The sequence below is a fragment of the Dicentrarchus labrax genome, unplaced genomic scaffold (genome assembly GCF_905237075.1).
Source record: "Dicentrarchus labrax unplaced genomic scaffold, dlabrax2021, whole genome shotgun sequence".
NCBI lineage: Eukaryota > Metazoa > Chordata > Actinopteri > Moronidae > Dicentrarchus > Dicentrarchus labrax.
Genome location: NW_026136703.1, coordinates 11,911,798 through 11,923,548, shown reverse-complemented (window position 1 = coordinate 11,923,548; position 11,751 = coordinate 11,911,798). Strand labels below are relative to the sequence as shown.

At 40.9% G+C, this 11,751-nt stretch overlaps 1 protein-coding gene across 1 annotated transcript; it reads right to left on the bottom strand.

Annotated features, from left to right (window-relative positions):
* Positions 1 to 138: 138 nt before the first annotated feature.
* entpd5a (ectonucleoside triphosphate diphosphohydrolase 5a) lies at positions 139 to 7,473 on the bottom strand. Its single transcript, XM_051391263.1, has 13 exons — positions 6,751 to 7,473; positions 6,226 to 6,305; positions 5,784 to 5,927; positions 5,307 to 5,382; positions 4,753 to 4,788; positions 4,255 to 4,343; positions 4,094 to 4,173; positions 3,917 to 3,978; positions 3,724 to 3,825; positions 2,889 to 3,032; positions 2,723 to 2,779; positions 1,741 to 1,856; positions 139 to 1,628 (listed from the first exon to the last, which is right to left on the bottom strand). The coding sequence occupies exons 1-13, from the start codon at positions 7,196 to 7,198 to the stop codon at positions 1,545 to 1,547; spliced, it is 1,518 nt and encodes a 505-aa protein (XP_051247223.1). The 5' UTR covers positions 7,199 to 7,473; the 3' UTR covers positions 139 to 1,544.
* Positions 7,474 to 11,751: the final 4,278 nt, after the last annotated feature.

Below are 11,751 nucleotides of genomic sequence, written 5' to 3'. Positions count from 1 at the left end.
TAATATGAAGACATTTAAAGCACTCTATTCCCCAATGCAGAAACAATCAACGATCAACTACATGGTAATAGTGCTCTTTATAGTATTTTATAATAAGAAGTCTGACTCCATATAAAAAAAGTATCAATACACAAAAAGCATTTTTTTATGTTTTATTAAAACGTACTGTATAGTATAAACTTATTTCACTGGATTTAATAAACAACAATTTACATATTGTCAGTCATCAGGTTATTCATACTGATGAATATAGAGGCATTTCTGAGAAAATGTGCAGCATTAAGTTTTTGCAATGTAAAAGCAATTCCTGTCAAAAGATTTTACAAATAAAAGTTTATATTATGTATATACAGCAGTAGTTATTGAACATGTTGAATACTGGAAAGACAGCAAAGGCACGGCGCAAAGAGCAGTTACACAGAAAGTTCAAGAGTTAATATTGGATGAGGGTAATTAAAATACTCTACATTAAACGATAAACTTAGTTATTTAAATATTTGTACAGTTCACAAGAAAAATGACAAACAGACAATGTTTTTGAGCCACCAGCAACAAAGTGGGTCGTGGGTTTCAGACTTTTTACATAATTTCTGTTAACATTTTTGGCTGTATTTAATAGCTGTAAATTATGTTGATGGGTGCACTATCCACCCTTGATGAGAGGTTTTTCTATTGCTAGTCTGAAATAAAGTTCAGACACAGGGGCCCTGCAATTTAGCCATGCTTGATAGGGTCTTTTCCACTCTAGACACAACAAACAATAATGGCTGGACTCTAAAATACAGGAATTAACCTCAAACATGTAACAGCTGTACAAGAGAGTCTATGAGAGGCAGCTCTCCACAGCGCTTTCTCTGACCCCCTCCGTCATATTGAATCCAACACTACTTATATGTACAAGTTTTCATCGAAACATCAAAGCAACTGATCATGTCTTAGCTACAATATCTGCAAGTGTTATGTGCAAAGTTGAAGAAGTCAACTGCTCTGTTTCCAATTATGTCTAATTTGTCTAAGGCTAAGGGCAAATTAATTAGAGTCCTGTAAAGTAATTTACTGCTAGAATAAAAAGATTGATTTATAAGCATTTAGAAAGACAACTGGTTGCATTTCCAGCAACTAGTCTCTAAATCCACTGTACTGCACAGTGCACACCAGGACCACAGTAAGCACCAAAATACCATGACTGGTTGTACTGCTTAACTTACCTCTACACACTTAACAGGTAGGTGAGAAAGACATTTCAGATCAGACACCCATAAGGAATCAAAAATGTAAACGTTTTACAAAAAAATAAAGTCAGCCCACCAGTCATGAGCTCAACATACAGTAGAAATAGCTGGCCTTATAAAAAATATAGTGATTTTTTCAACAGTTCTCGGAGTGTTCGCAAGGGTGCTGAGGTTGAGGATAAGAGGAGGGGCGTTGTGGGACCGGGTGTGTCTGCGAGGGGGACGGGCTGATCGAGGGTGGAGGGAGGAAAGGAAGCCCCACAGTGACACACTGTCCCTCTCAGTGCCGGCTGCAGTGACAGCGAGCTGTCCTTAGTGGATATTGAAGTTTCTGAAGTAGTCGAAGGTCGCCCCCAGCGCCCAGCTCGTCTCCACATTGTTCACCTTCTTGGCTAGCTGTTGAACAGAGTGACAACAGGGTGTCCATTATGACCACAAAGAAACAATTTCCTACTGCTAGTGTCATATTGAGTCCCACATCTACTGTCAGTGGCTCTGATTTTCTCACCTGCAGCACAGTACTGTCCTTGAAGCCAAAGCCCTCCTTTAGCAGACAAGTGATATATGTCATATCCATGCAGAGGAAGGGGCTGATAGCACGATATTTGGTCATTTTGTTGCACACTGCAAACACAAAAAGCCACAGGTTTCAGATGTGACATTAACAAAGGTTTCACATATTGATGACAAAAAAGCATTTGACACCATGTTGCATCATATAATGGAGTCACGTTCCACGTATTAACAAAAAAAACACCTTTTCTAACCCCTGTGCTACATGATTAAAAGATGACCTCTCAGTTTTGTTTGGCTGAACAAACAGGGAGGTGCGAGGAGAACGGCTGAGGGTCAGCACAAGGCTGAGGGTGGGTGGCGGTGTTAAACAGCCTAGTACACAGTTTGTGTGTTTCAGTATGTGTCAGCCGCCAGGTGGTGTGTGGCTGTCAGGTGCCCTCCTGCCTGGGCCAGACAGACATCTTCAGCTCAGCTGCCAGCCAAGCCTGAGCCAGACTTGTTCCTCGAGACCATGTGACAGTGTTCTCACAACACAAACAGCCTTACATAACACACCAACTTGTTCCTACTTGCTATAAATTTGGTTCTACATGGACATTACAAGTGTCACACACTCAAGCTGATAAGCATTGTGTGTATTGGTTAAACATATTAAAACATTTTATAGCGATGTTAACATATATTTACTCTATAATGAACTACATTCGTCTTATAATCCATCTTTATAACACATTTAAGCAAATAATCGGTTACATTTTACTGCTGTAATAAATTCTTTTTTGACAGGATAAGCTGTGCCAATTTGGTGCAATTGTGCCAAGTGTTTGGGCACAAACAAAGTTTAGTGCTTTTGCTGTTTAGACTGTGTTGCATGAAGTTGCAGTGGTTTGATGACTGATATATATAACTTGTAAGATTGTTGGTTTCACGCATAAGTTTATCCATCCCTAGAGAAGATAGCATGTAACTCTTACCTTCTTTGGCTCTCTTCTTAAAATCCCTGACTTCAAGTGCACCACCTCGACTGCCATCTGTGCAGAAAAAAACATGCAATTTGAGTACCTATTTTGTGCGAAAGATGATAATTAGCATAAGAGATAATGGTCCTGGAAGGTGACTCCTCGGTCTGTGCCCACTCACCGATGAGGCCAGTGTCCACAGCTCTGTCGTAGTAGTAAGAGAAAGCGTAAAAGACGCTGCTGCCCTTCACTTCATAAGGCTGGTGGAATATTCCTTTGATTACCTTCATCACCTCATAGTAGCACAGTTTATAGCCCGCATAGCCTGAAGAGAGAGGAAAAAGGTAAATATGGTTTTGCCAAAGAGTTGCTTAACTAATACTGAAAACAGTGGAGCAAACAATGAGTTAAATGTGCAATGGTTGAAATGCAAGCGGAAGAGTCTGGAGCCTCAGTTTGAGGTCACCCATGGGTTGAAGCTGGGGGCCTACCACCAGATAATATACAAGGGAAGCCCCAGAAGGACAAGTTTCACACAGCCCCAGGGGTATGGTTGGCGAAGTTGTGCCGGCAAAACCATGTGCTGACAAGAGCGGCGGCAGTTAGCGCGGCCCTGTTGGGCTGTCTATTTTTACCACATAATTGTGAGCGGTCCAGATCAAGCCGCTCGTTACACAAAAAAAATAACAACTCAGGGACAAGCCCAGCATCTTTTGGCTACTTGACTGTGGTATGGGAGTGACTGCCTTATTTGTGAAGTTAACTGACAGTTTTCTTTTCGTTTAAATACAAGGTTGACTGCAGTATAATTGTTCAAGAGGGAGGACAGAGAGAGAGAGTATGACAAAACATGCGTTTGGCGCCAAGGTTACATACACTTGAGCGGATAAATGTTCTCATGTGAGACTGTATTATACTGTACTCTATTGTGTTCTGGAGCTGAGAAAGGAATGCATGGATTGCTGGATCCAAGGCACTGGGAAGGAAATCAAAACCTCAGGGTGCTTTTATCTTACCGTCTGGAATCCCGCTAACTTTGTAGGTGGTTCCTCCAAAAGTCACATCTTCTCTGAACTTTTTCGGGAGGCAGGAACTTGTGAAGACTTTCCAATCTAGACCTGGGAAAACAAAAACAAGACAGTTTACCATCTCCCAACGAAAGAATAACACAGAGTGCAAGCAGGTGATTAAAGGTGCTAGATACTCTACCATCAGCTCCTAGTGCTCCAAGAGTTGCCAGTCGAGCTGCATACAGTCCATTTCCAAGGTAGCTATGTGATGGTGACATACAATTTTGGTAAGTTTTACTGTACAGAACACTAATATATGAGTTTTCGCATGCAAAACCAAATACATAGAGAATAGGCTATCTTCTTGGTTATTTACCTGTGTGTGTAGAGCTGATATGTATGGTTGAAGAGATCGAATTTGGCAATGTAACTGGAAGGACTGGACTGAACTGTTTTCTGTTGGATAAACAACAAAGGTTTAGTGGTGTATTTTTTAACATTTTGAAATGTATTAATCACATAAATCATTTAATTCACCTTTGACTTGGGAAGGAATGTGATCTGTGTAGATCCTCCACCCAAATCCAGGATGCCCACTGTCTTCCTTGTGTTGGTGTACAAGTGACCTATGGAAAAATAAAAGTTAAGGTAAGGGAAACTAAGGATAAGCTGCTATCCATCATCAGTGCAATAAACAGAGCACACTGTGTAGTCTTATTCCTTTTACAACCACTAGTGTCAGAATGATGCATGCTTACAGATCATGTCTTTCCCCACCAAGAGGGAAAATACCTTTTTGGTTTGAGGCTTAATGTAGCTGTTTTAAATAAATTTGGTGTTGTGCCACAGATGTGTGAAAAACGTGAGGAAATATTGCTTGTTTTTGCAAACCTGTCTGGGGCCAGTGATTCAAGCTCATAACCTCAGACAGGAGACAAGAGTCTTTCACTGCCGGGCTTCTGTGTACACTGGAGCCTCAGATATGAGCCTCCTGACCACTAACACCACCATAGCAAAACACAAGCAATGTCTTACCTGTAAGGAAGTTCACTGTGACCCAGGCGAGGACTCCTAAAAAACAGAACACGGGTGAAAGTGTCTGCATTAGTAAAAGCCTGAGAAGTGATTACAACTGACCTACATGTTCAAGCACAGAGAATAAACAATAAAGTCCAGCTCTCTTTCATTAAGCTCATATTAAAGCAGCAGAGTTGGTGTAACTAACATGCAGTGCTGCAGACAAGCCCAGGTAATTACAATTGTCTCATATGTCAAGTTATTGCGCTCATAAAAAAAAAGAGGATAATGAATGGCACATAGTGTATGATGAAACATGACATCGTGAGGGTGTCTTAATGAGTGATGTGGAGGATCGCACTAAATTATTGGGCGTGGGGCGAACTCACACTGGCATATTTATTTGTCTCAATGAGGTAGTAACAGACCTCTCGTAAAAAACATTATGAGAGCAGTGTTGTTTGATACAGCCTCAGTGAATGAGGCAGTTAAAGCACCTGGTCAGACACTATAAAACTGAAAATCTCGTCATCCTATTTTGTGGACTCTATATACAGTAAAAGACAACCTACCTTCTTTTGCTCCATTCATGATGGAAACACTGTTGTTTGGCACGAAGAAAGGGGACTCATCAAATACATCTTGTACCTGTGGAATAGATTTATCACCATTTCATTACAATAATTTACTGGACGTGTAAAAGCCATACAACGACACTAGACAACACACCCGGATACTCTTAGGATATAGTCTATTCAGGCTCCAGAAGACGAGCTGTGTCTGTTCTGTTTTAGAGTGACAGATAACTCAGCCACAAGCAAGGCTGAAACAGTAGCCCGGATTTAATACTTTAAATGACAAATATGGTTACTCCACACAACCCCACAACAGCTGTTTTTTTGCAACATGATAGCCACCAAATGGGCAGACTTGCTGCCTTTTTTTTCAGTGACACTTGTAAGCACTTAGTGGTTTCTTATCCCGCTCCTTGGCGGGACGGGTAGTGTTTGTGCCAAACTGTCTGAGGGCAGAGAGAAAATGTGCCTCACCTCCTTCAGAAGAGCGTTGGCCTTGTCTTCAGGCAGCAGGCGCAGACCCGCTGTGGCCTTCAGGACCACTGGGGTCCTCTTCCAATCCTCCTCTGGCACTGTCTTCTTGGCAATCTTTAGCAACTGCCGGATGGTGTTGCCACCCTGCAGAGGAGGAAGAATGATCGTCAGAAGAGACGTTTCATAATCAAACTATGACATTTCATCAGTGATCAAAGTCTTTCAAAAAACATGTGTAAGTCAAAGGAAGGTAAATACAGCAGAAAGGAGTGGGCAGGGTTGATATCGTCAGCATCGGCATTTTCTGTAATTACGCAGTGTTTACATCACATGAACCCAACCCAAAGAAAATCCCAGTGGTTTGGTGATTTGCAGACTCTGAACAACTCCCTAATATACCTGATAATTAATAATAAATGATGGTGTAAACAGGCATACATACCTCCTCTGGGTTGTCCTTATAAGCAGACAGTCCAGGCTTCACTGCATGGTACATTTCATTGTCCAGAACTGGCAGCTCGACTGAAAAAGAAGTCAGTGTCGGTGAACAGATCATATATCAGACAAACTGTATATGATATTCCAGGATATAATAGAAACTTAAGTACATGTAATTGCATAGCTTCTCTTTTTCAACTTATGATATTTAGACTGCAGCATTTCACCTACATCCTGATTCAGTTTTAGAGGTCTGCTTCCTACACAGTTGAGTCAGACAAGCAAATTAAAAGTCCACCTCAGCTACTTTTAGAAGCTGTATTGCCCATTGCACGGTGCCGGTGCATGTTTGTCCTTACACCACACAGTGAATGACCTAACAGCAAGCAGACAGAGTGGGAGCCAGCAGCATGTGCAAAGCCCAACTATTGGTTTAAAGAGAGAGGGAGAGAGGAAAAGAGAGAGAGAGAGAGAGAGAGAGAGAGAGAGAGAGAGAGAGAGAGAGAGAGAGCGAGAGAGGTGCATTTACCAGGGTCTTTCTGGATGAACTTATAGATGTGGATCCTGCTGCCTGTGCTACCGGCATCAAACATGATCCCGTAGAAAACCCGGGTCATGTTGACAGGGGAGGAGGCTTCAGGCACCGGCTGGTAAACCTCAGGTGATGGGTAGTAAGGCTCAGGTGCCGGATGCACGACTTCGGGCACCGGATGGAAAGCCTCGGGTATGGGGTGGATGACTTCAGGTACCGGGTGGAACACCTCGGGGATCTCGGGGAAGGTCGGCACGCCGGGCTGCGAGACTTCAGGCACCGGGTTGGAGACCTCAGGGAGGAGATTTTCCGCGTTGGCGGAGTGCTCCCGGTAGCGGTAGAAGTGGGGGACGTAGCGGTGGTGCCGGTAGTAAGTCGCCTCCGCGCAGAGGCTCCCAGCCAGGAGCCACACGGATAAAGTGAGGAGCAAGCTCGGCGTGGCCATTGTTTTCACAGCCGGGGAGAAGAGATAGCTGGAGTTTAAGAAAAGGTTGAGAGCTGAGGAGAAGAAGCCCTTGTTGGATGCTGAAGTTAAAGATTGAGAAAGAGCTGGAGGAGATGGAGAGAGGCAGAGTGGATGCGATGCACACTCAGGACTGTCCGGTCATCTGTTTACAGTATATAAAGACATAAGGGCTTGGCATGGGGCCACACCGAGAGCAGCCATCCACCAATCCTGTGGCGGTACATCCCAGCTCCATCAGGAGAGTCCCCCCTTCTGTGAGCTGAGCTGGAGACTGACTACCTGCCTTTTTTTTTTTTTTTTTTTTTTTTCGGAGGGGGGAGGATTATTTTTGGTTATGTTTTTCCCCTCCTCATCTTTACTGGTTATTTTGGAGCCAAAAAAATCCCCTTAGGAAAAAGAGAAAGGGGTTTATAAAGAAGTCAAAATGAATGGCTCACACTGAAATAACCCAAAAGAAATGGTCTTAAAATACGTTTTATGGGTGCATTAAAACTTACATAGTAACTTTCCCCAGAAATTCCTTCACCCTGCAACTCTTTGGACTTTAAGTGTGACTGATGAGTGATATAAAGGCACATCTATAGAGGGTTTTTTAAATTAACTATAATTAAAAATGTAACAACTTCACATTTTTTATAACAATTAAAATTTTTATTTTATTACAATTTTCTAACGTTTACACTCATTAAAAACAAACAAACAAAACAAAAAACAAAACTCCAGAATTACCATGTACGTACTGGTACTTAAGCTTTATTTAAACAAAATCTTGGGCCTTTGTGGTAAAGACAATACATTAAACAATGAAACTACAACTCCTATTTTTGACAGAAAATGTGACTCATATCTTGTAGGTAGAGTTAATTCCACTTTTTTTTTTATTAGTCATCACTACCTCTGCTAAATCATGTTCAGTAGCTGGAATGAATCATAGCTACATGTATTAAAAAAAATTCTTTCAACCTCCTCGTCATGATCCTACAATAATCACCACATTAAATCTACTGCAGCCCTTTCACCAACCTTAAAAAATGCAAATGTGACCTGCACTCCAGCTGGCATAAAAGTTAAAAGAATGTTAGCAATCATCTCACTCCCACTCATCCCTGTGTTAACCACAGGCTTTCCAAGGGAAAAATATTTGGGCAGCAAGGCACGTTTCACGAGAGAATGCATGAAAAGCATGAGTGGCTGTTTCTGCACTTTAGGTGGGTGGTTGGCATGGCATCATAAGCCATGCTGTAGTGTATCAGCTAATGCTTTCTCATGTAATGTTCAGAGTTACTGGCTTTAGTGGGGGATGCAGAGGCATCAAGGATATCCCACAGCTGCGGAACTCAGAGGCATAGCAACTCAGAGACCTTACATGAACTGAGATTTGTACCGAGCTGTGATATTTTCCACCCACTTTGTATCAACAGAAAAAGGACAGAGATCTGAAACAGGAGGCGCTGGTAGTCTAGCAATTGAGGCATCCCTGAGGAACTGACCCTGCCCCAACCCTGACTTAACATGTGCTTATTTGAGACCTCATGCAGCGGGCGACTGAGACAGAAACCAAGCTTTTGGCCAGCCCAGCCAGGAGGGTAAGGGGAGGGCAGAGGTCCTGCAGATGGGCACAAGAGAGTGCGGGAAGTCCACAGAGAGGACAATGTGGGGAGGGTGGGGCTTGGCACCAGTGTTCACCCATCATGCCATTCCACTCCCAGGACACTCGACTGTGCAAAGCACTGTTCCAACACTGTAATTTGGACTAAAAATATTGGACTTTCTTTCCTCCTTCCTTTTTTCTAAATACTGTGGCTACTTTTTTCAACCCTGTGGCTCACCAGAATGGTCGTTCGACCCTATCAAAGCGTACATGTGCAGGACCTCTCGCTGACTTGTGCCCATAGATGTCTTGGTTGCATGTTAACAGTGTGATAATGTGACTAATGACTGGATGAAAATGTCAGATTAGAAATATTAAAGAAGTCGTTGTGTCTGGAGTGTGTTTTTATTTTGAAATCACTGTTTGCTGTTCATTTTTTTTAAATGTTCAGACACATCCTGTGGTTAAAGTAGCAATTAATTTGGATAATGAGCAGTGTTTGGACAGCTCCAATCCACCTTAGGCCATTTGATGCATGAATCACAGCATGTTTTCATTTTAAAAACACACCTACATTTGTATAACCATTATCGTGTGATGCAATGGGAACTGCCCTTAAAGGGAAATGCCAAACAAATTCGGATTTCACAACATACATTTTGAATATTCATTCTACAATAACGTACAAAATCTATTGAAAAATCTATACATTGCCAAATCATGTTAGGAAGTCCTTCAAATGTGCACAGCTACGGTATGAACTGTGTGTAAAGTGCCCCTCTACAGCATGACACAGCACATTACAAACAATGTTTTAACAGAGAGGTAGTTTCAATACAAGTTTTGGTATTTTCTTTCAAGTTAAGTGAAACCGTAAAGCATGAGAAGGGACCCCAGCTTTGTAATCTGCACTGTGCAATATATCATTAATATGCTGCAATGTTACCCTCAGGAATGCCATGTTTGTGGGTGTCCTACCCCAAAAAGTCCATTGAAGAGACCCAAACCTTGTCATTACAATTCCAATGATAATGACAGCTTTGAAAGGCTCAGGGTTATTTCAGTTTTCTCTCCTCACTGTCATAGTAATTACCTTTAAATTTAGTCTTCAAACTCTGTTCATGATGCCAGAGGAGAGAGCGACCCTATATGATTCAGTTTACAGTAGCTACACCCAACACTTTTGCGATATCTACTTTTTTGTTTGATGAATAATCTACACCGCCACTCTCAAGCTCCATGCAGAGAGCTAAACAAGATAATGGAGAGAATTTAGTGGTTTTGGGCTTGAATTACGACCTGCCCTAACTTTACATTGTGTCTTTTGGATGAGCTACTTGGAAGGATGTAAGCCAGCTGCATTTACGTTGATCTTTGTGGTTTTCCCATAACTACAGCAAAAAACAACAGTGGGGATGGCAGCGAGTAACACATAGTTCTTTTCAGGACAACATGGACAATACTGCTGACAGGAGCCAAATGTATCTCATGTCATCATGTGGGTGGAGATCATGTGCAAACAGATCCTGTTTGATAGAGCCCAGCATGAGAAGACTGTAATTACAAGACAAGTGACAAATACAGCCATTCTGTGTCAATCCAGAGGCTGTTGAACAGAACAGACATCTGTATCTTATACAGTGTCCCACAGCGATTAGTTATTGGTTGATTGATCAATTAAAACTGTATGCAGGAGAAACTCACAAGCACTCCCTTCGCAAAAGGAGAGATATAAAAAATAAAACAGCAAAGAAAAGTTTAAAGAAGCGATAGCTGATGATAGATAAATTAAAATAAGGAAAGGGTGTCTCATTGAGCTGGTGATGATTTGTTCAATGATTAAAACACACTTGAGAAACTCTTGAGAAAGAGGGTGCCAAGCCCAACATATTCTAAAGGCTACTTGTAGGTATTCTGAGATCATCAATCAATGAGTCAACTGACCGAATGAATCACCAACAATCTTGTTATTGGACAACAAAATGTCAGACACTTGCTGGTTCAGTTTCTCAAATGTAAGGATTTGCCGTTTGGTTTATATCACGGTAACTGGCAAAGAAATTTAATAATCACCTTGTACTGGTACGAGGGACTGTTTTCTTTACGGACTAAATCATTTATTAATCAGATTGTTCAATAATGAAAATAATTGTTAGTTCCTGGCCAAATCAATTTCTAAAAGGAGATGGCACTAAGAAAATGTATTTTATACTGAATGTTGATATTTCAGAAGGCTCACAAATAACGTGAGCAGATTTTAAATTAAAACTTTATAAATGAAAAGGAGGCAGTGTTGCTATCCCCACAGGACAGAGCAGAGACATCCAATTTTTTAAAAGAATACAACAATGAGTATGTTTCATGATTTTAAAATGTACATAGATTTTATAAGGTTGGTGATGTTAATTAGTAATTATATTTTAGTGCATCTTCTCAAAATATTTGTATTTTTATTTGAATTTTATTTGTATTATCAGTATTATCCAGTATCTTACTGTTGATCTCTGTAGCATACTTACCAGTTTATTATACCTGTACATAACTCTCTCTGTGTGTGTAAGGACTACAGTTAATAGATTAATAATCATAATGAGTACTGAGAATAATAATTATTTCCAATGTTCCATGTAATTCAAATAAAGCACCTACAGACAATGCAGTATTACACTAACCATGAATATTAATCATTGCACATATTTAGAATTAGAATATGGTTGTAGTCTTTAGAGTTAGTTCAATTTGTAGTTAAGATTTTAGTTATTTATGTTTTATATTACTATATGTGCTTGTATCGGGATCAGAACTATAAATCTGTCGAAATGGGTCAAACTGAAATTAAATTTTCTTACGATATGCATAAACCAAATGGTTGAGTTATGCGTTTTACAGACATTATTTATACTCGCTAACAAACCTGAACAAGGTCGTGTGCATTATAAAT

What these genes read in the sequence shown, in the direction of transcription:
- entpd5a (XM_051391263.1), bottom strand. Translation starts at nt 7,198, where the DNA reads ATGGCCACGCCGAGCTTGCTCCTCACTTTATCCGTGTGGCTCCTGGCT. An exon ending in TATCAGCTCTACACACACAG is followed by an intron (nt 3,979 to 4,093) that starts GTAAATAACCAA and finishes ACCATCACATAG; the next exon opens with CTACCTTGGAAATGGACTGT. An exon ending in TGTGGACACTGGCCTCATCG is followed by an intron (nt 2,780 to 2,888) that starts GTGAGTGGGCAC and finishes TTTTCTGCACAG; the next exon opens with ATGGCAGTCGAGGTGGTGCA.